The sequence below is a fragment of the Astyanax mexicanus genome, chromosome 10, assembly GCF_023375975.1.
Source record: "Astyanax mexicanus isolate ESR-SI-001 chromosome 10, AstMex3_surface, whole genome shotgun sequence".
NCBI lineage: Eukaryota > Metazoa > Chordata > Actinopteri > Characiformes > Acestrorhamphidae > Astyanax > Astyanax mexicanus.
The window spans coordinates 41,751,306-41,776,773 of NC_064417.1; the positions used below are offsets into that span (position 1 = coordinate 41,751,306).

General features: G+C 35.8%; 3 protein-coding genes across 5 annotated transcripts in view; 2 read left to right on the forward strand and 1 right to left on the reverse strand.

Annotated features, from left to right (window-relative positions):
* The window catches only part of LOC103039288 (serine/threonine-protein phosphatase 2A 55 kDa regulatory subunit B beta isoform), a 76,491-nt gene extending 74,685 nt beyond the window's left edge, over positions 1 to 1,806 (reverse strand). The window contains exon 1 of the mRNA XM_007247427.4: positions 1,502 to 1,806. Within this exon, the coding sequence (XP_007247489.1) occupies positions 1,502 to 1,580 (79 nt within the window). The 5' untranslated portion in view covers positions 1,581 to 1,806. The remainder of the gene's footprint in view (positions 1 to 1,501) is intronic.
* Positions 1,807 to 6,483: 4,677 nt separating this feature from the next.
* Positions 6,484 to 12,212, forward strand: tmco6 (transmembrane and coiled-coil domains 6). Its single transcript, XM_022683559.2, has 12 exons — positions 6,484 to 7,304; positions 7,440 to 7,558; positions 8,381 to 8,490; positions 8,895 to 9,078; positions 9,185 to 9,289; positions 9,633 to 9,724; positions 9,892 to 10,008; positions 10,286 to 10,400; positions 10,544 to 10,730; positions 10,849 to 10,943; positions 11,128 to 11,295; positions 11,903 to 12,212. The coding sequence occupies exons 1-12, from the start codon at positions 7,214 to 7,216 to the stop codon at positions 12,038 to 12,040; spliced, it is 1,521 nt and encodes a 506-aa protein (XP_022539280.2). The 5' UTR covers positions 6,484 to 7,213; the 3' UTR covers positions 12,041 to 12,212.
* A 494-nt stretch (positions 12,213 to 12,706) lies between these two features.
* Positions 12,707 to 23,573, forward strand: dnajc4 (DnaJ (Hsp40) homolog, subfamily C, member 4). 3 transcript variants are annotated; one of them, XM_007247430.4, is made up of 8 exons: positions 12,707 to 12,861; positions 13,502 to 13,592; positions 14,328 to 14,442; positions 15,225 to 15,315; positions 18,428 to 18,606; positions 18,933 to 19,094; positions 20,638 to 20,724; positions 20,969 to 23,573. In XM_007247430.4, exons 3-8 carry the CDS (start codon positions 14,351 to 14,353, stop codon positions 21,063 to 21,065), a joined length of 708 nt encoding a protein of 235 aa, XP_007247492.1. In that variant the 5' UTR covers positions 12,707 to 12,861; positions 13,502 to 13,592; positions 14,328 to 14,350; the 3' UTR covers positions 21,066 to 23,573. The 3 variants fall into 3 exon arrangements, with proteins under 3 accessions (XP_007247492.1, XP_022539279.1, XP_007247494.1); XM_022683558.2 differs by lacking the exon at positions 12,707 to 12,861 and adding an exon at positions 12,943 to 12,961; XM_007247432.4 differs by lacking the exons at positions 12,707 to 12,861; positions 13,502 to 13,592; positions 14,328 to 14,442 and having other exon boundaries at positions 15,256 to 15,343.
* Positions 23,574 to 25,468: the final 1,895 nt, after the last annotated feature.

The window sequence follows — 25,468 nt, forward strand, 5'->3', positions numbered from 1 at the left end:
CTGATAAGTATTAAGCTGATACTTATTTCACTGTACTTCAAGTTATTGAGATATTTTAGTTGTACTTTTACCACCATATTAAACACTGTACTGTATCTTTATGTATTGATGTATATTGTATTACTATTAAGGGCCTATGAATTCAGCTTAATTATTTCACACATTTCCCATTTTTTCCTAATTATTTTTAATTTCTTTTTTCCTGTTCAGATTTTTTGGGGTTTTGTATTTATATCTAAAAATATGTGATTCTGTCCATGTTCTCCATATTATAAAAAATAACAAAGGACCCAATACTACATACTATATACTATATACTATTGCTGGAAATAATACATGTGCAATTACATGTGTTGTTTTATTAAGTACAAATAAGTACACATACACTACAGAGCACACACTATTCTTTAGATTTTAATGGACAACTACTGTGCGTTTTATTTCATTTTTATAAGTCCTAATATAGGCATTTTAATGTGTTATATTAATTGGATATCAACTATTTTAATTCTAATTCAGGTTTTTGTGTTCAGAGTCCCAGCTGGCAGTCCTGAGAAGAGTTCACATTGGAGCATGAAAACAACACTGCATAAAATTATTACAGAAACACTATGTTTTACTCACAGCAGAAGTAAAAGGCTTCCTCTATTCTAAACAAAACTGAGCGGTGGCTAACACTAATGCTAATACTGTACATACAAAACTACATAAACTCACTTCATAGAATAGGTTCGAATGGTAAGGGAGGAGAGTCAGACTAGATTAAACAAGTGGAGTAAACTGTGCAGCTGTATCATTTAAACATATTGGTATCATCTAAAACTCAACACATTCACTTAAGCACCTAACAAAGGCGAAATTTTGGGGGCAAAATAAACACATGTTCATAGCGCCATTAACAGACATTATTGCCCAGCATGAAGAGTTTAGTTTAGAGTCTGTAGTATGGAACATTTTTTTTTATTATTGCAGACACATTATGTTTTACTGATAGAAAAACATTATAAAAAAAATATATAAAAAAATATTATTAAACAAATCAGATTAGATCAGCATCAGCTGACACAATATATTAACATAATTACTTGGATCTTAAACCAGGACAAAAATAAACAATTACAAACATAAAATGTGGAATTTATGAAGATTATAGCAGAGTTAATATGTTATGTTTTCCTTTTTTACCAGTGCACTAGAAAAGCAGCTAATAAATGAAGACTGTACTTAGAATATACACAAAACATGGAATTTAGAAAGGGGCTTTTCTTTCTCTGAAAGTCAGTAAAATAACTTAGATATTAAAAAACAACAACATAGGCACATAGTCTCTCCCCCCCCCCCCCCCCCCCCCCCACCAAACAAACATACACACACAGTCTACATACATCTATGCACACACCTACAGACTACCTTTGCCCCCCCCCCCCAACCCCCCAACATTCCAAATGCTACCACACACACACACACACACACACACAGATAAACAGCTCCATCCTCATACCTTCTGTGTGGCAGGTGGAGGACAGGATGGTGCTGGGTGGTCTGAAGAGGTAAGGCAGGTACCGGGAGAAACATTTCATCTTTCAGCGGTACCGGATCCCTGCCTGTCTCATTAGGGGTCCCCCCGCTGTGTGTTCCGCATCTGCGCTGCACGCGGCTGGAGCACGGACCCCCGGGATGCGGAGGGGAGGGTCTCTGCTTCATACGGAGTTACTGAGGATGGGATAGTGGCTCGCGGTGGGCTCTCGGTGGCGCTGGCAGTGCTGCGCGCGCCGCTATGCCTGCTGTTCCCCGCGCGCGCTGGGCTGTTCCTCCCCTGCCGCTCGGTCGGTGGCAGGACGGGGGGCAGGGCTGATAGCGGGGAGGGGCAGCTGAGGGGGCATCACTTACTGGCCCGTGACAAACCGCTGTGTTCACAGGCGGAATGCCCCTCAGCGCCCGGCTGCCTTTAACTACATCTGGCAGCCTCTGAGGAGCGGCGCGCGAGGATTTATCTGGGTCTGCTGCTCCTCAGCGCGTTATTTTATTTATTTTATAGTAAATTATAATAGTTTAAAAAACGTAGAACAGAGAACATACAGAACATCGAGTACAAAAACAGCACAATTCATTAAAGGGGGCAAAACTTATTTCATTCTAATTCACAACGGAGTGAAACCGCGTCCTCTGGCGGTATTACTGTTAATGACTGATACACATAAAACACATGACTAAAACTGGGCAATATATGGCCCTTAATTAATAAAAATAAAAATATTTTTTTATACTATTTTTATAAATATATATTTTTTAAATTTATAATTTAATTGTTTTATAAGTGCATTTCTTATGTTACCCATTTTGGCCCTAACATTCTGTATTATTTTACTTTGTTTACATGGCCTCATGATATGTTAGCAGGGTTAACATATAGAAGGGAACATGCAATTAACCACAATTAATCACAAAAATTTGGGCGATTAATCCGTAAAACTTTTTATTCAATGGAAAGCCTTATTTTTTTATAATGTTGATGCATACAAACTAAAAAAAAAACAGAAATATCTGTATATAATAGCCTGCCTTCGAGACAGAATACTGCCATCATCATGATATGGATTTTTAAATCATGATATTACTGTCAGGTACAAAATGGCACACCCTTAGTGAACACTGCTTCTAAAAAATGCGTTGAGCTACCTTAGTGCTTTACCAATTTCGTTGGAAAGGTAAAGCATTTACCACTTTGTAATGTTATCATTTCTTCTGGTGTAATTTTTTTCCCATTAATCCTGCAAACATTTGTTTCAAAGTTTTAAACACTCCTTTGGGCAACTTGTCAGGACTGTAGCTAGTTTTGATGACAGCATATGTTTCTTTAAGATCTCAGTGTACTTTTCTGCATTAATGCTGAATCACAGAAGTGTGCTGACACAATCCTATACCATGACAGACCGTGGCATTTGGAGACCAGGGGAATTAAAGCCACTTCTAGACCAAGGTAATATAAGTCTTCTGTTCTGTACAGGAAAGTTGTAAGTGGTATTGGTAAAAGTAGCTCTGTATTGTAGGGCTTGTTGGTCAAGGTTTGTAAAGTAATCTCTTGTCCATGTGGATCTATCAGCTATTTGTGAATGATGGTTCTTGATGCGGTGTTGTCTGAGGCTTGTGCTATTGCCCTTTATGCACTAAAATTCCTTCCAGTTCCTTGTTCTTGGTTTAATTCGAAGAAATATCCAAATCCCTTCTTAATACACTTTCTTTGAGGAACTTGGCTGTTTTTTTCCAATAATTAATTAAATTTGAGTAATGGAGATTATCTACCCATCTTTGCTCCTCAAAGACACAGTATTTTGAGGATTAACAACTCATGATTATGATCACCTTTTGATATGACCTGTTTGAAATCTTATCATTATTCATTTATTACTTATTTATATTACCTGATTAGTAGCCCTACATTTTGAAATGTGTTTCAGGTCAGAAATACAGGAAGATTTACTGTGTTTTTATTTCAGCCAATACTGCCCCAATTTGTTTTGATTTGGGGTTGTAGTACAAAAAGGGGTTCCTCTGTGGGACCCTTGAGTTGAGAAGAAACAAACAATAAATCATATAAACAACATCTAAAGACCTATGAACAGCTTTTGGTCCCAGAACTCAGACGACAACAGGTCCACAACACTGTGATACTGGCTATAGGCTTTGGGACCAGGTGCCATCTGCTCTCATCCCCAGAGTATCAGCATATCAAAGAGTTGACTTCCTCCCTCCATCTCTCTCTCTCTCTCTCTCATTCTCTCTCTGACACACACTCTCACTCTCTCTCGTCCCTCCTCCTCACTCTGACACACACTGTCTGACTCACTGTTGGGAGCTCATGCTGTCTTTTTTTCTTTCTTTTTTTTTAAGGAAGCGCTAAAACCTCACTGAATATTTATGAGCCATAAGGGTTGCTAATTATAGACCGACAGACAGGAATACACAGACTTGGCAAAATCAGGGCTTGCATGGCTATCACCTGCACAACTTCACTGCAGTTTACTGAGCCAATATGTCTGGTCTAATTCATCAGCCAGTGCATATGAAATATTACAGAGTTTAGAATTGAGGCAAAGGCAACAAGAAAATTAGAAAAACAAGGGGTAATCAGACCTTGCATTAAGTCATAATAGGCTTATGTCCAAAATTAAATACATGCTTGGTCATGGGTTGGTCACAAATACCTAGTTCTTGCGTATGAATATGTAGTATAGCAATAGTATAAACTTATAGTATAGTATTATAGACTTCAAAAATCAACACTAACATCAAGGTTCAAAAACTCCATCATTTGACAATCAGTGAATTTTGAATAGTTAAATCCATGGCTTTAAACCAACAACTTATAAATGTCTAACAATGCAGCCACTGGCTCTCAGTTTGACATTGGGAAGATATTGGACACCAACGCAGGAAATTTAAATTTAAAATTAAAATTAAGTCAAGATCAAAACCCATGAGCTAAAGCCAACTAAAGCCAACCAACAAACTCTAACTATGCTAGAATATTATGTTGTGTGGACATTAAAATAATGAAGCAGATGCATGAAACAAACTCAGCAGCTATGAAACACCCATTTGAGGTCTGGACAGACATCACATTTTGATTAAAAATGAAAATTAACTGCAAAGCTCAACATTAGACAAATGTTGAATTTTGTGATGCTGTCAAATGTCTGTAAAAAAACATAGCGATAAGTTTCTGTTTTTGTACTGACATATTCTGACAACCTTGCTGCCATAAAAAGGCTATTTTTCCACATGTGATATATGAAATATTATATGTATTATGGTAGAGGGGCTAGGATTTAGTATATCGCAATATATTGCGATACTGTATCCAAGGCATAGGAAAAAACATTCATAGTATAAAAACACAATATCAAATGTATAAAATCTGGATAAAAGAAAAGCAAACTTTTAATGCAATTCTAAAAGTGGCATCCAAAAATGGGGTACAACATTGTTATCTAGTGGGGAGAGTTTTAACACAACACAAAATAAACCACTGTCTGACACAATTATTTACAAGTTTTTTTAACAATTACACATCAATATCAATACTGTGTTAGTAAAATGTATACAGTAATGCAAAACAAAATATAGTGATACAATATAATATTGATATTTTCAATAAATATATTGATATATATATATATATATATATATATATATATATATATATATATATATATATATATATATATATATATATATATATATATTGATATTTCAATAAACAGTGTGTTATTGTCCTTTTTCCAGGGCAAATCCCACAGCGTGCGGTGTAAATGTGACAGCAGTGATTCTTACCTTCTGTTGGGGTTACTTCAGCTGGACCCTTCACCTGGGCGACGCTCCAGCACGGATCATTAGCACTGCCCCCTCGACCTTTACAGCAGAATTCACATGAGGACAGAAATCAGAAGGGAAGATCTCAATACAACATACACATGTCTGATCTGATTAAACATCCAGTCTGCAGCAGAACTTACTGGGCATGATGCTCCTCTCCTCACCCTGTAGAGCTGATATTCACCAGCGTTCAGCAACACCACACAGATACAGGTGTTTCTCCAGCAGACTGGACTAGTCTGTGTGTGTGTGTGTGTGTGTGTGTGTGTGTGTGTGTGTGTGTGCCCCTGCTGGAGAAGATGCTGAAATGACTTTTAGGTTACATTTTATTTTAAGTAACACAAATTATTAATGTTAATTATTATTAAAAATATGATTAACACATATTTGCTTAATGATGCTTTAGTTATGTATACACTATATTTAATGCTTTATTCTGTGTGACCTTTTATTATATGGAAATCACTAATAATGGCTGTATTATCCACCCAGTTAAACAAATTATTGAGCACGAACTATTACTATTAGTAATAATTTTACATAATATTGGTGTGTAACTGGTAGCCTTTTTTATTCCTGAATAAGCATGCTTTTTAAGAATAAATAATAGGGAATACAAAAGGAACATACTCTATAATTTATTAAATTTTGAAAGGTAAGACATATAAATGACAACAATTTCAATATTGATTCATTATTAAAAATACAAAACATAATTCAATGTTGATTTAACCTTGATTAAATGCTGAAAGCGTAGAAAAATCTGAGTATGAGTGCAACTAACCCTTTGATACCTGCACACTTCACACGTCAAACAATAAGATATAACCATTAAACAAATGTATGAATAAAAAAAAAATATATATATATATATATATATATATATATATATATATATATATATATATATATATATATATATTGACTTGAATATAAAATATAGACATAATAATATAATAAATATGAATAGCAATATATACATTAATGTTGCACAATATAGAAAATAATAGTAACAGTGCGCAATCTATATATGAGGATTTCAGCATGAAGTGAAAAATGAGTGGGGGGGTGGCATACATACCTACATATTTCTTTAAAGTCTGGACTATCAAATCAGCCCAATCATATTTAGACCAACTTCAACACCAGCAGATGATTGTGGAAACATCACACTAGACCTCAAACAGCTTGGACTGTGTGCCTCTCCACTCTTTCTCCCTTGATTTCCAAATGAAATGTAAAATTTACTGATGGTCAATGAAGGTTTGGAGAGCGATGCCATCTGCTGGGGTTGGTTCACTGTGTTTTATTATCAAGTCCAAAGTCAGTGCAGTGTTTTCCCAGAGAATCTTACAGCACTTCATGCTTCTTTCTGCTCACAATAAAGATGCAGATTTCATTTTCCAGCAGGACTTGGCACACTGCCCACACTTCCAAAAGTACCAATTGGTCTTTAATAATATTCTAATTTTCTGAGACACTGATTTTTGGGTTTTCATTGGCTGTAAGCCATAATCATCCACAGTTAAAGAAATAAACGCTTAGGTCACTCTCTGTGTAACTTTTCAAAGATTTATTTTTGAGATGCACTAGTATACACAACCTTTCAGATCCGTTTTTAAATCGCAATTGGGGGACTTTTATTTTAAATTCTGTAAGGCAACTTCCTGTCGCAGCAGTTTGATTCGTCCTGCCAGTGTTTACGATATGTTTGTAGTTCCGCGAAAAGAGCGTTTGAGCGCAGTCAGACTGACAGCGTGTAAGTATATTAATACCGACACCTGGCTAGTGGTGTAAACACTTAATCACACTGAATAAACAGGAATAACACGTGAAGATGTGGCGTTTACAAGCAGTCCAACATAAGGCGAGCCGCTCAGCGAAGGATCTGGAGGAGTTTAAGCACAAGAGAAGAGAGCATGAGAAAGGTAACTTAGACATTTACAAGATACATCTAACCTCATGCAGTACTATTCTTTATACAGTATTATTATTTATACAGTATTATTTGTTTATATGATCAGGTATTTTATAATAAAATATAATAAACATTTTCTTTACAGCTCTGAGACAGGCGAGGAGAGACAGACAGCTCATCAGCAAAAGAGTCCTGTTAAATGAAGATGAGCATCAGGAGAGAGAGTTTATGGAAACTGATGCGTCCCCTCTATCTCAAGAACAAGTAACTTAACTAAATAACTAACCTAACTAACTGTCCTCTTCATACTTAAAAAAAACTGTCCTCCTGGAGCAGTTAGTTAATGAAATGCACAGTTGTGGTTAGATCTCTCAAAATAACAGTATATACTAGGGGTGGGCAATATTATATCGTATACAATATATCATGACGCAGAAATATCATGATATTAAAAATCCATATTGTGATAATAGAGATGTTCTGTCTTAAAAGTAGTTTATTATTTACTGTGAAGCCTTAGGTTTATTTATTGTATAATTGTTTTAGTTTGCAGTTTATATGCATGCACTAAATAGTCTGCAATATTATTTGCTGCATTATATTATTTTATGCTATATTATTTATTTTGCCACATTATGATTATACTGTTATACTATTATACTATATTCGTGAAATGAATGAATTATTTTAGTTTTCCTATATCGCAAAAATACCCTGAAATATTGTGATATTATTTTAGAGCCATATCACCCACCACTAGTATATACTGTTCTAGATATTATTGCAATAATATTATTGTTGTTTTAAGATAATTAATGTTACTATTTTAATTAAGATTTATTAGCATAATAAGGCAATTACACCCACCTAAAATGCCAAGAACGTTTATGTAATACAATGTAGACATTCTGAAATTTGAATTTAAATTCCTTTACATGTATTTGTCGCAAAAAATCATGTAAATCATGATTAGGAAGTAATATTTTGGTAAACAATGTTACCACACAAGTGTTAGCAGCCAGTCTTATGGAGGAGATTTTTAATTACAAGTAAAATGTAGAATATGGAGAATGTATGTGTGTGTAGTTGCAGGAGATGATACGTAATGTACAGCACGGTGGAGAGGAAAAAGCTGCACGTCTTGCTTTTCTGAGGAAGGTGCTGAGAGACCCTCAGACACACCTGATCTTTACTAAGTATTTACATTACTTTTAAATGCACGTCTTGTTTTATGTTTTATGTATCTGTATAAACTGACTATGTATCAATGAAGCATGAGTGACTTTTTTGCTATTTAAATAAATATATATTTTTTTCATTTATTCACTAAATCAGTTTTCCTTTATTTGTTGCCTAAAGACAACAACATTACAGTAACTTTGAAGGATACTGTTGCCTTGAGTCAACAAACCATTTTCTTGTGTAGGGGGTGGGGAGACAAATTTTGCTACTAATATATCTACGTGTACCCCAAGCTTCTTAAAAAAGTTATGTGCTCTTGAAAGTGAAGGACTTATGTGAACTATTAATTTTGGTGTAGAGCGGCATTATCGTTTTCTAGATTATGCCCTTACAAGATTGTCTCTTTATTTTCGAACAGGCTAGAGAACAGCATGTATGTCCTGGTTGGGCAGCTGAGCGGACACAATGCTCAGTGTCAGCTGGAAGCAGCGAGGTGTTTTTATGAGCTCTCTCACTCTCCTCACCCTGGCGTGGGTCAGTCATGTTTGCCTGCCACCCCTTACCTCCTCACTTACCTGTCCAACCCCAATGCCAAGCTCACAGTTAGTAAAAACAATGTTATTATTTGACAATTATTCATCTTGTTTATATGATTTACCTGTTTCACAACATTTTTCTGTTTCCCTCTGTGTATTTATGCTTTTACAGGAGCTTTGCCTGTACACATTAGGGAACCTGTGGACTGAGGGTGCTAAAGTAAGAGAGAGGCTGCTTGCTCAAGGGATAGTGTGTGCCCTCACCAACTGCATTCAGGTAAACAATGAGGAGAATATTAGCTTGCTTAATTCCTCTCCCCTTAAATCTTCCAGAGGATAAAACATGTCTAAATGCTATTAATTACTTTCCAATATTTCAATTCTGTATTTGCTTTTGAATTAAAAATTATCAGCTAATGAATACACAGTGATTGCCATGCCTTTTAAAACCTGGTTGAAATGTTCCTAAATATGGTGATTACTATGGTGAGAATCACAGGGCATATAACAATACATTGCCCATGATAACAATTCCTAGGTTTTTTTTTGTTGTTGTTGTTTTTTTTTTGTTTTTTTTTTTGTTTCGTGAAATTTAAATATTTTTTGTATGTTGTCCCTAGAATCAGAGAAATAACCTGGCAGTGGTGGAGGCTGCTGGCTTTACTCTTTCTCAACTTCTCCAGGATAAAGAAGCAGCTGACCGAGTTATTCAGTGAGTGAGAGCTTTTATAGAATGAGTTATGATAAACAACCACACTCGAAAAAAACTAAATCATTATAATATAAATCAATTTAAACAAAGATTATAAACATCCTGTATATTCCATATAATAATGCATAATATAATGCATTACAAATAATAAATATTTTGTTTCTTAGGCAGGTTGTGTCTTCTGGATTGGTCCCTCATTTGATCTCCTATTTGAAGCCAGATCCTGAGTTTGGTTTGGGACCAGCAATCGAATGTGCCTGGTGTTTACATTACATAGTTTCACGGTACGAAAAATTTTATCACCTTATGCAGTATTTTTGTTTCTCAGGATATTTTTTTTCATAAATCAGAGATGAAAGTTATTAAAGTCTGAATGTTTATTGTTTTTCTACCTAAAACTGATTAGTGATTTTGTTTAATTCTGATGAAATTGCAATCCTAAAATGACAAAATGACCAGTGTTCGGTTTACTACTATTTGTGTTGTGTGCTTTTTTCGTCCACAATGTTCATCTGTATGTATTGAATTACCTCCATTTCTCTCTCTCTTTTTTAATAACAGTACTTGTGATGCCTCTGCCTTGCTGACTCAAGGTGTCCTTGAACGGTGCAGTAGCCTTTTGGTCACACTAGGTGGTGCTGTAGTTAAAGGAAGCACTGAAGAAGGCCTGGAACTGGTGAGTTTTTTTCTGTTCTGTATTATAAGCAGTTGTTAAGTGTAATATTTTTAATAACAATAGTCTAACACACCTTCTAGTGTAAATATAGCTGATCTACAATGTCATTATGATAAGTCATTTTGTTTCTCTTTGCTTTGTAGCTTCTCTGGCCCCTGCTGCGTTGCCTGGGGAACCTTCTTGCCAGTGGGGTGTGTGAGGGTGGTAGATGTCCTGTGGGTTTAGAAGATGCCCGTCTCTTAGCTGCTTTGTGTGTGTTCAGCCAGGCTTACCTACCCACCCACTCTGCTCTGACCAGGGAGAGCCTGTGGGTCCTCAACAACCTCACAGGTAACACTAGTAGACAAAGCCTTGAGCAAGAGCTACATCTGTTAACCTGATAGATAAGCTTGAAACCAAAGTGTACAGAATCATCCAGGTATTAAAAGTGTCCTGGTACTATTTGCAGCTGGTTCCACTCTGTTTTGCTCAGCATTGCTGTTCTTCAATGTGGTGCCTGCGCTGATCCCACTTTTGCCCTTCTCTAAGGGAATAAACATTATGGTAAGGAGGACCGATGCGCACACACTGAAACATTTACCCAGTTGTGAATGCATTCACTGGTAAATAAAGTATTTTTTGGACTCCTGTCTATAGCAGGTCTTCCTTAGACACTACATGCCTCCTGTAGTAGCATTCTCTATTATGAGCTATTGTAGTTTATCTTGGTCCTTTTTTCTGTGAGTAGGTGCTGAGAATTCTGGGTAATGTTGCCCACAACGGGACAGGATATTGTGCTCAGCTGACCCAGGCAGGCCTGCTCCCAGCTATTTGTGCTACACTCAAAATGGCCGATCCAGATGTTGTGACCATGAGCCTGGAGGTATTGTACTTGCTGATCGCCAGCAGCCCTAATGTAAGTACATCTGGAGAAGCCCAGGCTTACAACTTCCAGTGGTTGCTGATGTATATTAATATATTCAGCTCTGGAAAACAAATAAGAGACCACACCAGTTTCTGAATCAGTTTCTCTGATTTTGCTATTTATAGGTATAAGTTTGAGTAAAATGAACATTAATGTTTCATTTTATTAACTATGGACAACATTTCTCCTAAATTCCAAATAAAAATATTGTGATTTAGAGCATTTATTTGCAGAAAATGAGAAATGGCTAAAAAAACAAAAAAGATGCAGAGCTTTTAGACCTCAAATAATGCAAAGAAAACAGTTTCAAGAGTTCTACTAATTAAGTGTGCTCTTTTTTTCCAGAGCTGTATATACTACATATGCTAATTTATCACTTATTTAAAAATACATTGATCTAGGAAATACTGGCTAACTAAGAAGGAATAGCAGGTAAAGAAATCAGCAATGTGAGTCTCCTAAGAAGAATCAGTTTAAATTTTGTTATAAATGTATGCATAAATGAATTGTTTGGATGTAAACAAAGGTTATTAAATGGTTTAATGTGAAATGCTCAATCATTAATATAGATTTAAACCTCTTTCATTTCTACATGCAGGTCACGGAAGAGTTTATTAAGCTGAATGGTATTCAGTTGATGGAAGCCATTCAATATAATAATGATGAAGAACAACGTCTGAGGGCATCCTACCTCTTAGACAATTACCTCCACATACACTCCATACCAAACAACTAAACTACATTTACGTATTACCATAATATAGTATCATATGAAGTTATTTTGTGTCTGTTTTTAAAAGTGGATAACCCATTGTGTCTAACGATAAAGGACAATGAATTAAGCTGTAAGCTACTGTAGTATTAATTTATTAGTGATGTAAAAATGTCTTTTTATATATTTTTAAAATGAAAATAAAGTTTTTTTTTACTTTTCTTAAAAACAATTGAGTGGAATTGTATTTTAATTATTAAAAAACATTTAATTACAATTATACATTTACAAAAAACAAAAGAAAATGCAGATTATGTTACAGAATGACAGAAATCATCTGAGATGTGATCATATGAGAGGAGAAATGTTTTACATACAAAAGAAAAGAATGCTAAAAAATGAACATGTTATGTTTTGCTCTGTGTATCTTTTTTTGCCCAATGATTGTCATTTTGTCTTATTACAGATGTCTTTGTATTTATTGTAATTTCATGAAATGTGTACAAGTCTAAACTCCTTTAAGTAAAATCCAGTTCCACTAACTTTTATAGAAAGGAATAAACCAACGTTGTCAGACCACTCAGTTAACCTTTAACACTTTATATGTTAAAGAAAGAAAAAAAATGAGAGTCTAATATGATTTAAAATTTTTCCATTATTTTTTACGTTGAACAGTGGAGGTTTTCGGGACTTTTATTTTGGAACAAGAAAAACAGAGATTGTACAATAACAATGGATGGAAATGTTTGGAGGTGAAAACAGAGCAACAGCCCACAAACCAAACAAACAAATTCAGTGGGCATTTAGAGACACAGGAAGGGTTAACCTGGTGAAAACACGAGAAGGTAAAGCGGAGCAATCTGATCTGCTGCTGGTCAGTCAGCTGGATGAGTGACTGCAGTTTATGCAACTGTTCCCTGATTCATTCGTTATGAAACTGCAGTGGTCTGTGTTATAGTTGGCTAAACTAGCTATTAAGTTCTATTGGTAGTTAAAGCTACGTTTTTACGGTTTATTTTTATTTTATCACAATTTAAGTTTAATTAACTGTATAAAATGTAACGTTAAACCCTTCAGTGCATGTCAGTTTTTGGATTGAGGACGAGTTGGCTAACTAGAGCTAGCTAGCTAATTTAGCTTGTTAGCTTGCTAACTCTATTATCTACTAATTGCTATTCCTTTAGGTCTGTAACGTTAACTATTTGGATATCTAGCTAGCTTAGTTAAGTAGCTTAAACACTGTTGAATCATTTAGCTAGTTAGCTATCCCTGACTGAATGACATGCTCACTTTATTTTCTATAACTTTGGAAGTAACAGTTACTTTGCTAGTCAGCTGACAGTTGGCTAACTAAAACTAGGTTAAATTTCTTATTTTTGTTCCTAGCCAACGAATAAATAGGCTTGTTTTCACATTAGTTAATTAGCTAATAATATGGCATCATGCTAGAAGTTTATTACTGTTAACATCATTCTGTCTTTACAGCACAACTTGAAACTGACCAGCTAGCTAGCTAGTTAGCTACACAGTGTTGACAGTGCTGACAAGTTGCATTCCAATGGACTCCAACTGAGAGGTATGTGTAAGCAGTTTTGTTTGTTTAATGGGCACAATTTATAGGTTCGTAATCGTAAAATATGCTTAAACTTTTAACAGGCCAGGATTTTTGTCAATTGTAGGCCTGACATTACTTCATTAAATCTTGAGGATTTTTATTCAAGCATTGCATTAAAAGCTTTTCATTTATGATAAGGAACATTACTGAAAAGCACAATTGTAATCGTAATAGAAAATATAAAAAAGTAATTAAGCAAATCTGCTAATGTCAAAATATAATGAATAAAATCATAAAATTGGCTCTTTCCTGAACTGTATTTTAAAATCAATATTTTCCTGAATACAAATCAAACAGTTAATGCCCTCCAAACCTTTAGTTTTGTTATGTTTGTCTAGTTTTTACATCTTTTTTTCAAAACTGCAGAATTTGGCTTGATTCCTGTTAATGATCTGGAATTATTAAGTGGAGTAGAGAGAAAACAGGCAGCATCCAGCCCAAGTGTCCTGCAGGAGATGCAAAGCCCTCAAATTTTCACAGAACCATCACAGAAACTCCAATAATTAGATTCATTCTTGTGTGTGCTCATATAAAATGAGTGTTTTCACCATTTTACAACCTAGTTTTTAAATTAGAAGTATAATAATCAGCATAATCTTGTGTATGTTATCAATAAATTACAGTATGAACTATATTATAGTGTTTTTTCATGGGTTAAAGCATGATCTCTGATTACATTATTTTGTATGATATCAGGTGTTGGAAGCGGCCGGAGTAGAATGCAGTTGGAGGCACACCTGCGGCTTTGTCAGAGCTGTTGGTGCTACTATATGTTCTCTCAGCGCTTACTGTCAGTTTCAGCAGCACACAGGCAAGTTTTTATACTTTCAACCTTGTTGAAACTTTGTAGCTTTTGTTACATTTCACACAAACTGCATTTTAATTCTCAAAGACACTACAGATGTTACACAGATACTTGAACAATGCATACTTTTTGCCTGGCCAAAAAGAAAGTCACACAATCTAATATTTAATTGGACTGCCTTTAGCTTTATTTCAATCTAGTATTGCATAATTTTTTTTTACCAATATCTTGCACTAATGATGGTAGAGTCTGACCACTGCACAAAGCCTTCTCCAGAACATCCCAAAGATTCTCAATGGAGTTAAGGTCTGGATCCTGCCTTTGTCATCTTGACATATGGCCGTGCGTTCAGGGAAGACAAAAATCTTAAAGTGTAAAAATGTAAAGTGATTTTATTCCATTTTATTTCTTGTTGGTTCATTCAGCAGTTTAAATAAATGTTCACAAAATCCAAAAGTTATAATAAAACAACATAAATGAACACACAGGTTTTTTGTTTGACGTGCATACAAAGTTTGAGCTGTATTCTTTTCCATAAGTAAATCTGGTAGTTACTACAAATTTATTTCCCTTTTTTCTGCACTTACTCCAAATTCAGTTTTACTAGTCTGTTGCTTTACATTTTATGGCAGAACTTATCTAAGTGGCTTGTTATGTAGACTTTGCAGTTGTATGGCCTTTGTCTGCAAAATGTAATTTAAAAACATGCCATTGTTGTCACTGTATACTTAGCAGGTACTTAGACAGAAGTTAAATATTGCTTTGATTGTTTCTCTGTATGTTTGCAGGTCCTCAACAAGTTACTATGACCTTCTTGGAGTTAAACCTAACGCATCGCTTGAAGAAATAAAGAATGCATTTTTTGAGAAGTCCAAAAAGGTTTACTTATCTTACCACTATTTTAATTGTACGTAAATGTTTTTTTATTTACTTGCACCCATCATTTTTATAGTTATTTTAATGAAGGGATGTCCTGATCCTATACAGTGTGTGGTGCAGACCAAGTATACAGTAATTTAGTATCTTACCTTCACCTCAATGTTATATGCATGTATTGTGTAGAATAGCATTAGAATTAGGCGGTATTTAGCAGAGAGATATTTGTATCAGATTAACGCAGACAAAACATGGATTGGCACATCCCTACCTAAATGTAGCTTTAGTAAATGTGTGTTTTCAGCATTTTTACATTACATTTGACATGTACATTAAGCAAAACAGGACATAGAAGTTAAAGGCAAACAAATTATTTTTAGGTTGGGCCTAAAAGAGGCAAAAGGGAAATAGTGGCATAGAGGAGGAAAGGAGGGGAAGAATGAAATGAGGTTAGAATTTTGTTCCCTTTCTACATGGACAAAGTGTGTTATTCACTGTGGCAGCACTGGATTAATGTGCCCATTTATCATACTGTGTTTTAACCTTAGAATGCATAGTGTTCTGTTTTAGCACTATAGATAGAACTGTTTTTCCAATATTTATTTTCTATATTTTAATTTTAATGGAAAAGCTACCCTAATTATAAATATTTTATTATTCAGGAGCCATATGGGATGTTAGGTAGCCGATGAGATGGTGAATAAGTTTTTGCTTTTAGCCTAAAATTGATACTTGCTTGTTTCCCATGTCTTCATTGTTTTCTATGATTCCCTATTTAGCAATCTTATTTTCCTAAACTAAGTATTGTATTCTACAGCAATGCCAGTTTTGACTGTGCCTAGCAGGGCTTGTGCTACTGGGGTGTATGTAAATGCTGTGACCTAAATGTAATAAGTCAGTGACTAAAGACTATATTGATAGCAGTGTTTGAGGTTCACAGTATGTCACATCCACGCACCAAACTCTCCTTGTGTAACCATGCCAAGGTAAACACAACTTTCCATTCTGCGGCACCTTTAACTTCCTTTATCAGTAGATACTGTCTTTTAAGTGTTTTCATAACTCTTTAAAACACACTCCATGTGACAAGGTGAACAGATGTAGGGACTTATAACCATGCCAGATCTAAGCAAGGGGGCATTTCATGTTTAAAACATCAGATGAGAAAAACACAAATATCACACTCGCAAATAACAGGCAGTGTAAGGCAGCTTGTTTCTATTTCACTGACAATAGAGGTTCTAAAATGAAAAATAAAATTTCTCTAGGTGCAATTACTTTAGGTCTGTTTTAAAACAAATTGTACAGAGAAGAGCTTGTTGTTTTGTTGTTATGGTTATAAAGGAGGTGTTTGATGTAGGCTTTCTTCCTTTGAAGGTCACAATTCTCAAGTGCAGGGTTTTTATTCTATTTTGGGGATCTTTCTTTTTTTCCTCACGTTGGAAATACATGCACAAAATACTTGGCAACCAAAATTATTTGGCCGAAAATTAAATAATATAAAGCATACACGTTGTATGCACAAAATAGGAATGCAAAATAGTGATGCACAAAATACTTGGCAACCAAAATTATTTGACCAAAAATTAAAAAAATAAAAAGCATACACTTTATCAGTTTACTGCCTCTTCACAAAGTTGCTGTTTTCCTGCTGAAAGATACAAGCTATAAAGATCTAGTATAGTAATGTTTGCCAAAAGACTGAAAAAGTCTTTCTCTGTGTGAATTTTGCTCACAAAATCTATGAGTAAAGTTGCACTGCTGAAGTAAATGTATAACTAAAATTCCACTACTGATGTGAATGTGTAATTGGGATTGGAGTAGCACTGCTAAAATAAATTCATAAATAAAATTGCACTTCTGAAGAAGATATATTGGGCTTTATTGCTTTATCTGCTGGGACATTAAAAGTTAAGGGTTCAAAATAAATATTTTTATGGAAGTTTTGTAATTACTTTTTCTTTTAAAAGTCCATATTTGGCATTTGGACAAAAGTGTCATTTTGTTTAGTTTTGGCCACAAATGTGCAAATGTACAGCAGCTGTATTTCTGGTCTTACTATCTGCTTCACCACTAGAGGAGGGTCTGTTGATTATTTATTTATTTATGTATTTATTTACTTATTGTTTTACATGCTCTAAATCAGAGGTTTGGAGATTTGAGTTAGTCCATCTGGTAATTTAGTCAAATTTGGTTTTGTATAAATGGAATATCTGGTTTTACTGTTTGTAACGTAGTTGTGCAGAAAAATTGTGTTCGAGTGCGTGTATTTTTTATTTGTGTCTTGTGTACCTGCGTGTGAAGGATGGCTAGGGAGGTGTGAAGTGTCTGTGAGATGTGTGTATTAGGTGAGTATACGGGGTCTGTGCGGGTTTGGCACATAAGGGTGCTTTGTCCATAAGGGGAATTTAGATGAAGGCATGATAGATCTGACTGAATGGGCTGGTTTAGCAACTTGTGTTAAACAAATGCGTTCCTGGTTGTATGCCTTCACACCAGCTTCTGCTTTGTGTAAGCTGTCCTGGTCATTTAGATCATTGTCAGTTTTTTTTTTTATTATAGGATTTAGATGTGCTATTTCTCAAAATTTGAAATTCATCAGGACGTCAGGTGATTTGGTTGTAATAAATGTTAAACTGATTACTGTAATTTTATTTTTGTTGATCTGTTGTCTGATTATGCTAAAGGATTGCATATTATGAACTTCAATTTTGTGATGTTATAATGTCCAGCACAGTTACACATCTTTTACTCATATTTTCAGCCCTTACCACATTCACATCCTTTATTACATCCATAATAAACTGTTTTAGGTTATAACGCCTCCTCCCAACATTGAGCTAAATTGCAGTGACACCAAGATGATTTTGCTTCATTCAAAGTTGGGGATACTGGAAAAAACAGACATTATGATATTTTTTAATGAACACTACAGGATTTTTTACCAGATTTTTCCAGCAGTTAATAATTCAACATGTGGTGATATAAAACTTTGTTCCTTATAATGTATTAGGGTGTAACACATAAATGTTGGACATAAGCCATTTAATATCTAGACCATTTCTTTTCATCATTGTCTAAAAATATGAATCTCAATTGCTTTTCTTTCATTTAGGTCCATCCTGACCGTGACCTTTCGAACCCAAGCCTGCATAGCCAGTTTGTGAAGCTGAATGAGGCGTACAAAGTGCTGAGTAAGGAGGGTAGCAGGAAAGAGTATGACCTGCGGCTTAAACACCATTACACTGGAGAGCAATCCTTTAGACCTCCCTCTAGATACACATCCCACCGAAGGTAAGATTCATCCATCAATCAGCAGTTTGCTATTAGGGGTGGATGCAGAGGAAATTGTGGTTGGTGTGGGGTTAAGTGCTTTGCTCAAGTGATGACCCAAGAGCACCTATTTAGTCATGGGTCATAATATTTATTAATTATTTGGCCAATTTTTATTAAAAGAAGGAAGAAATACATTTAAGCATACACTTAATTTCAAGTGAACATCTGTATGTGCTAGCTTTTTAACTTAAAGCCTTTTGTGTGTGTGTGTGTGTGTGTTTGTGTGTGTGTGTGTGTGTGTGTGTGTGTGTGTGTGTGTGTGTGTGTGTGTGTGTACATATCAGTGCGGAGACGGATGAGCGAATACGTTACTGGGAGCAGTTCCAACATGCCCAAGACTTCTCAGAGGAACAGTGGCAGAGAAAGAAAAAGACGAATTTGCGTCTGGTGGGCTACTGCCTCGCCGGCATGCTATTTAGCATCGCTGTTCACTACTTTGGATTCAGGTAGTGTGAGAAACCTCCACTCACTACAACAATATTTAGAATTCATGCCAATTCCCATAATCCTGAAAAATAGTCTTCCCTCTGACGTTTCAGAAATGCCTAAATATTGTTGTCTGTAAATATGTTTTTTTTCTTTTGTCCCCGCTTGTGGGTTGGTTGCTGATTGAAAATTTGATAATGTTCCTGTTTGTTTTTTCAAAGTCTGTCCCATGGCCTAGATAAACCTCAGTAATGTATATTCACTGCCATCGCCTGGTTCCTGTGTTTATTTATTCATGCCTGTCATAATCTGGTTCATGTTTTTACACCTGTATTGGCACTAAACATCACAGACTGTTGTTACATCACTGGTGGACAGATAAAAGTTTAAGAACAAAAGGGGGAATAAAAACGATGTTCTATAAAACCTCTTACACAAAAGCTACTATTGGTAGGTGCCACAGACGGGTCACAGGAAGTAGACAGACATTGGTATGAATCGGAATTCTACCGTTACCTTTGGTGCAGTATGTACACACTTAGTTTCAAGTTTCAGAATGCACTGTTCACTCTTGAGTCTATACAAATCAATTATTCAACATTAAGTCTGTGGTTAGGAACGTTCTGATCACATTTTTCTGCCCTCAAATTCAATCTGAGTACCTTAATGCTGATACTTAGCCAATACATCCTCTATGATGCTGCTAAAAATACTGAAGTAAAACCTTTTTTATTAAACCATTTATACTCCGACATGCCAGAAGTCATGGAATAGCTTTTTGTAAATAGACTTGCTCACACCTGTATACGTTGTGAGGTGTTATCTTGTGAGTAAGGTTGAACTCTCGCCAGTGTGGTCACGGCAGGGTGACGTGAATCCGTCAAGGCCTGATAGTGGGTGTGAAATGGATGGGAAATCCATAAAAAACATTTTAGCTTCCATGTTTCCACAGTTATAGGATATGATACTAGTTTCTGTCACATGACATTTGACCTGCTAAGATATAACATGATTGGACTGGGCATTATTTTCTTTTTTGTTTATATTGTTTAAATTTACATTTATTAGTGTGCAGTATGTCATTGTACCATATAACTGATGTTTCTGATCTAGGCTGGTTTTGAAGGAACACAACTCGACAGATAATTTACATACATAATTTTTCACATCACTGTAACAGCTTTTAAAGCTTACACATAAACTGGAAATTATAAAGTGATGTATAATTAATTAGAACTAATTGCATTCATAAAACCTTGTCAACATGTCAACAGTGAACATCTAGGACAAAACGAAATTAAAGGAAATGTAATTATGAGCCTTTAGAGAAGAATTGCAGATATCAGGGAAGTCCTGGTTCTGTGATTTGTCACCCTGTAGAGTCTTATTCCATTCCTAATTTGATGCACCTGATGCAGCCTTCGGGGAAATCGTAAAATAGGACCCAGGTGTGTTTGACCCTGACACAAGGGACAAGGCAATTTAGAACCAGTTTTAACTTGTTCACTTAAATTGTGTTATGTTCTCTCTCATTGACATAATTTGGTATTCTACTCTATGTAGGAAGCTAGAGGAAGTACATTCTAACTTCATGGATGAAAAAGACAGAGTCATCACTGGAATCTACAATGAATCCAAAGAGAGAGCCAGGTATGGAAAACATGCCAGCACATTTACATGCAAAAAGATGATGCACACACACACACAGTCAATAAACATCCTTGGCCAAATATCATGTAAGATGTAATTTGTACTGAGAGTGTTCCTTTAGGATCCAAATTTGCTTTTACAGTGAAGTGAACTAGAAGAGCAAGCAGGGTGGTGAAATCTGATTACAGGCTCTTTATCCAGGTTTGCTTTCATTTTGTTGTTTTTTTTTCTGGTTATTTTTCAGGGTAAATGGTTTTAAGAAGCAGCAGGAGATCCTGAGACAGAAACATGCTGAGTTCATGGAGAGGTACAAGATTCGCAAAAGTGGACAAGAGAAGTAGTTCTGTTTTACACATTATGAGACAGGGTATGTTCTTTTACACTCTTAAAAAGTTTTTTGGAGCAAAGCCACAGAAGAACCATTTTTGGTTTCCTAAGGAACCTATTTTTGTGAAAGTTTATAAAAGACTTCAATAAAATAAAAAAGAAATCAAAAACAAAAATCCTCCTTTTGACATGCTGCCAATTTAGCATCATTAGGCTGCTAACACGCTTGCGGGAAAGCGCTGTCTCCCCAGCACTGATGCATCAGCCACCAGATGCCTGTGCTGACCATCATCATAGTGGGAGGGATGAGTGAAGAGAGTTATCTACCCACCCAGAGAGAGCTGGTCAGTTGTGCACTCTCAGGCTCCATGGCGAAGCAGCATGACACAGGATTCAAACTTGTGATACTCGTGGAACTAAAGTGGTTCTTCAATGGCATTGCTCAAATAACCTTTTGTAGCACCATTTAGTTTTAAGAGTGTATATGAACTGCAGTTGTGTGTGGACTAGATAGGGTGTTTGCACTTTTATTAGTACATTATTTCAGGTAATTAATTCCCGGGTATCTGGATTATATCTAGCCATCACTTCCACAACTCCAATTAGATCCAGAATGAATAATAAAACATGCAGACTGCCAGCAAATGGCTTATTTTCCAAGAAGACAGTTGCATACAAATTGCTGTTTTCATGAATGTGATGCTTCATTTTTGCAATGTACAGTTCTGTCAGTCATGGGCCATGTGGAGGAAGATGCTATCTATGTTGCTGTAGCAACAGGGCTGGTACATCAGACTACCACAACAGCTGTTCTGCATCAGGTGTAGAACAACACCTATACACATACAGCGTGGCTGTGTGCCCTGGATGACATTTTAACTGCACCTGGACACAGTGTTATGGAAACATTGCATTCCTAACAAAGTCAAAACAGTGTATGTAGATCACAGTTTCTCTCTCTCTCTCTTTTTGCCCCTCACTCTCTCCACTTTCTCACCAGAGTGTGCAGGTGTACGTATTTGTGTGAGGGAGAGAAAAATTAAGGAGAATGTTGTACTGAAGGGTACAGATGTGCTGCCTAAGCTAGATTAAAGGTGTGACTAAGAGTTTTATTTAAAGTGCCAGTGCCTTTTATTGAGGTGCAATAGTGCAGTCTCAAACAGACAGGGAGATGACCCATCATCAATTAATTAAAATTTTTAAATCATGCCCCACAAAAAAGATTATCATAAGGTGAACTCTTGCACTTTATTTCAGTGCAGTTCTCACAATTGCCAAGAAAAAACATGTTTAGTTCTAAATCAGAAAAAGTTGAGACAGGAAAATGTGAAAATGTAAGCTTCTGTTTTCATTTATTGAGACTTTTATTTATTTATTTTTATTTTAGTTTATTGCAGATGGTATAAACCCAAGATTTCTCATGGCTTGTCTGGTCAACGTAATTTCATTTGTTAATATGTATCCACATGATTTGGTATAAAAGCAGAGGTGGGTAAGGGTCTCCACTTTATCAACAGCTGCCTAAGAAAATACTTAAATGTTTAAAAATAATGTTTCTTAAATTAATCAATTAAAAGAATGGGTGGGATTTCAGAGTGTAAAGTGTAAGGGTGCAGCCTCAGATGATCACCTATGATTTTAGTCCCTCAGACGGTATTGCATGAAGAACAGTCCTTCAGCAATAGTTGATAAAGCCATGTATCGTAGATTACCTGAGCAAACGTTTGTCAAGTACTACAAATCTAAGTTAGATTCACAAAAAAAAAAATACCGGGCAATACAGATGTCTGCAGAAATATTAATTGCATTGAGATCAACGTATATAAGAAGAAATATTTTTCAAGGACGTGCATGCAATTTCCAATAGGATAATCCAAAGCACATTCAGCACCAATTTACATAGGCATGGCTGCAAAAGGAGAGGGTAGAGGGTCTCTGGGTTTATACTGTATGAATTCAAACAGCATTCAAAGTAGATGTTTAAAACACTGTGATTTTTATTCAAATTTTCCATACTGTCTCAACATTTTCAGATTTTTTTGTGTCTTTGCACAGTTTCCAAATCAAGTAGTGCTAACTTTTTAAAGCAGCAGATAAAATCTGTATTGCTGGCTGTCATGCATTGGAAAACATGTAGAACTTTAATTTTTTTTGGATAAATGACAAACATTTAATAATATAAGAAACAATAATAGAATATAAGAAAAATGAAGAAACCACTGCATTTCAGTATGGGAATATTCTAAATTTCATTACGGGTTTTATGTGAATGTCCTTTATTATGCTGCCTTTAGCAGCTGTATAAAACAAAGGCAAGGCTTTTTTTTCTGCAGGTGTTTCCTTTTGTTCAAGACTGTAAGGAATTCCCTCTGGACTTAACAATCAGCCTTGTTTAATGCCTTTTTTCTTGTAGTTAAAATAAACCTTTATTGGAATGTTTTTGCAGTGAGCGCCTTCATGTTTCTGTGTGTTACATTTTCTTGCAATTATGAATTATTAAACATTATACTGATCTCAAATGATGCAGTGCGTCTTCGACCGGTTCTTTCTCTGTGTGGATATCCAGTTGTTTACCTGGCACAGTGCCAGTTATAGATTTTATAGACATCATTATAGCCCCTGTCGTATCTCTGTATGAGTAAACTTTTGTATTTTGGAATGTATTTTGGACTTTATTCTCTGGTTTTATGTTGTTGTTTTTTTTTTATCCTATTCCTTTTTGTTACTTTCATTAAGACCTAAGATTGTACCGATATTATACATAATTATTGTTATGTCCCAGTCAAACAGAAAATGTTTATAAAAACCTGGGGATATTGACAGAAACATTAATATTTATAATATTTATTTAATATATATACCTGTTAATGTTGAATAATACATTCCTTATTCAAATAAATAATCAGTAACACTAAATCAATTCTAAACATTTTAATAGAAAAATAGGAAATATCTAATGAACAAATTAAAGCTGCACTTGCATAGTTCCTTCCTTTCTCTGCCCATAGTGCATGGTGCAAATAATTTTTTGGTCAGACATACACACACACATTCTCACACACAGGCCAGGTCAAATTTAAAGTAACCAGTGCACCTGATCTCCATCTTTTTGGACTGTGGGAGGAAACTGGAGTCCCCGAAGGAAACTCACCAGGACACAAGGAAGAAAAACATGGAAACTCCACCCACATAGGGACTTGAACCCAAGACCCTAATGCTGAGAGGTGCTAAGAAGCAAACATTCTAACCTCCCAATGGCCAATGGTATATGGGTTTCATTTTAGGTTTTCTAGCTTTTTAATCATATTCCTGCTTTGTATATAAACATTTTCTGTTTGACTTGCCCTACATGTAATTAGATACTATCATTGTGCACATCTAATAAAGCTTAAGCATCCACAACCTTAGCAATAATTAATGATCAGTTGGTTTCTTAAATTATGTTTTAATATAATAGTATTCTATATTTTTCATAATGGAATGTTTCCTGCTTGTTTCCTGGAATGTTTACTCTGCCGTCACTTGTCACCTTCGAGAGCCCGTTTCAGATGAAGGACCTCACGCCGGAGGTGTGTTCCGGAATGTTCTTCTGTGCGGATGTTGTCGCTATGGGCCTTTTCCCCTCTGTAACGCTATGGCCCAGGCTGTGCTCAGATCTGATTGGCTGATAATGTGCACAGGCCCATATGCAGGTGCTGCTCTCTTCTCGGGCTGATCTTAGAGATACCAGTTTTCTAGAACGAGTCAGACTCAACACTGAGCTGTGCTTATTGGATGGGATTTTGCACCCTTTTTCTGCGTGAGATAATAGCATTTTGGATACGATGCTAAAGCTGATCTGACACACAATGGTATGCAAGTCTATTGGAGGACTGACAAGATTATTAGAAGATCGTTAGACTGATGCTAACCATCACAAATCATTAAAACCCAGACTCTTTATTTTGGCCCATCTTGTCTAAATGACTGAATGGTGAAACTCGTCTCATGTTGTTGGAGGTGCAGAAATCCTTTAGGAAGAATTACGGCAGTCAGCTCTGTTACCAATCTCAGGTCTGTAAAGCACAAGGAGATAACAGCCCGCATTCCATGATCCCACATGTGGTTTGTGCTACACAAAACCCAAACATACTTACCTATGACGTCTGGGGGGCAGGGGGGGAGGTCTTCACATGCAAGTAAAGATGTGAAGGGTCACATTAATAAGTTATGGGTTGAGCTGGTCATTGTGTAGGCTGCCAGCTGAAGGCCATGTTGTGTGCATTGTGTTGAATTTGTCTTTGTTCAACATCCTCCACTCTGGAAAGGTTTTACACCAAAGATTGGTCTGTAAACCAGTCACTGCAAGTGAATTAACAAAATCTAGTGCCGATATTGGGTGAGTTCTAGATCAAAAACTTCACTCCAAACCATTCCC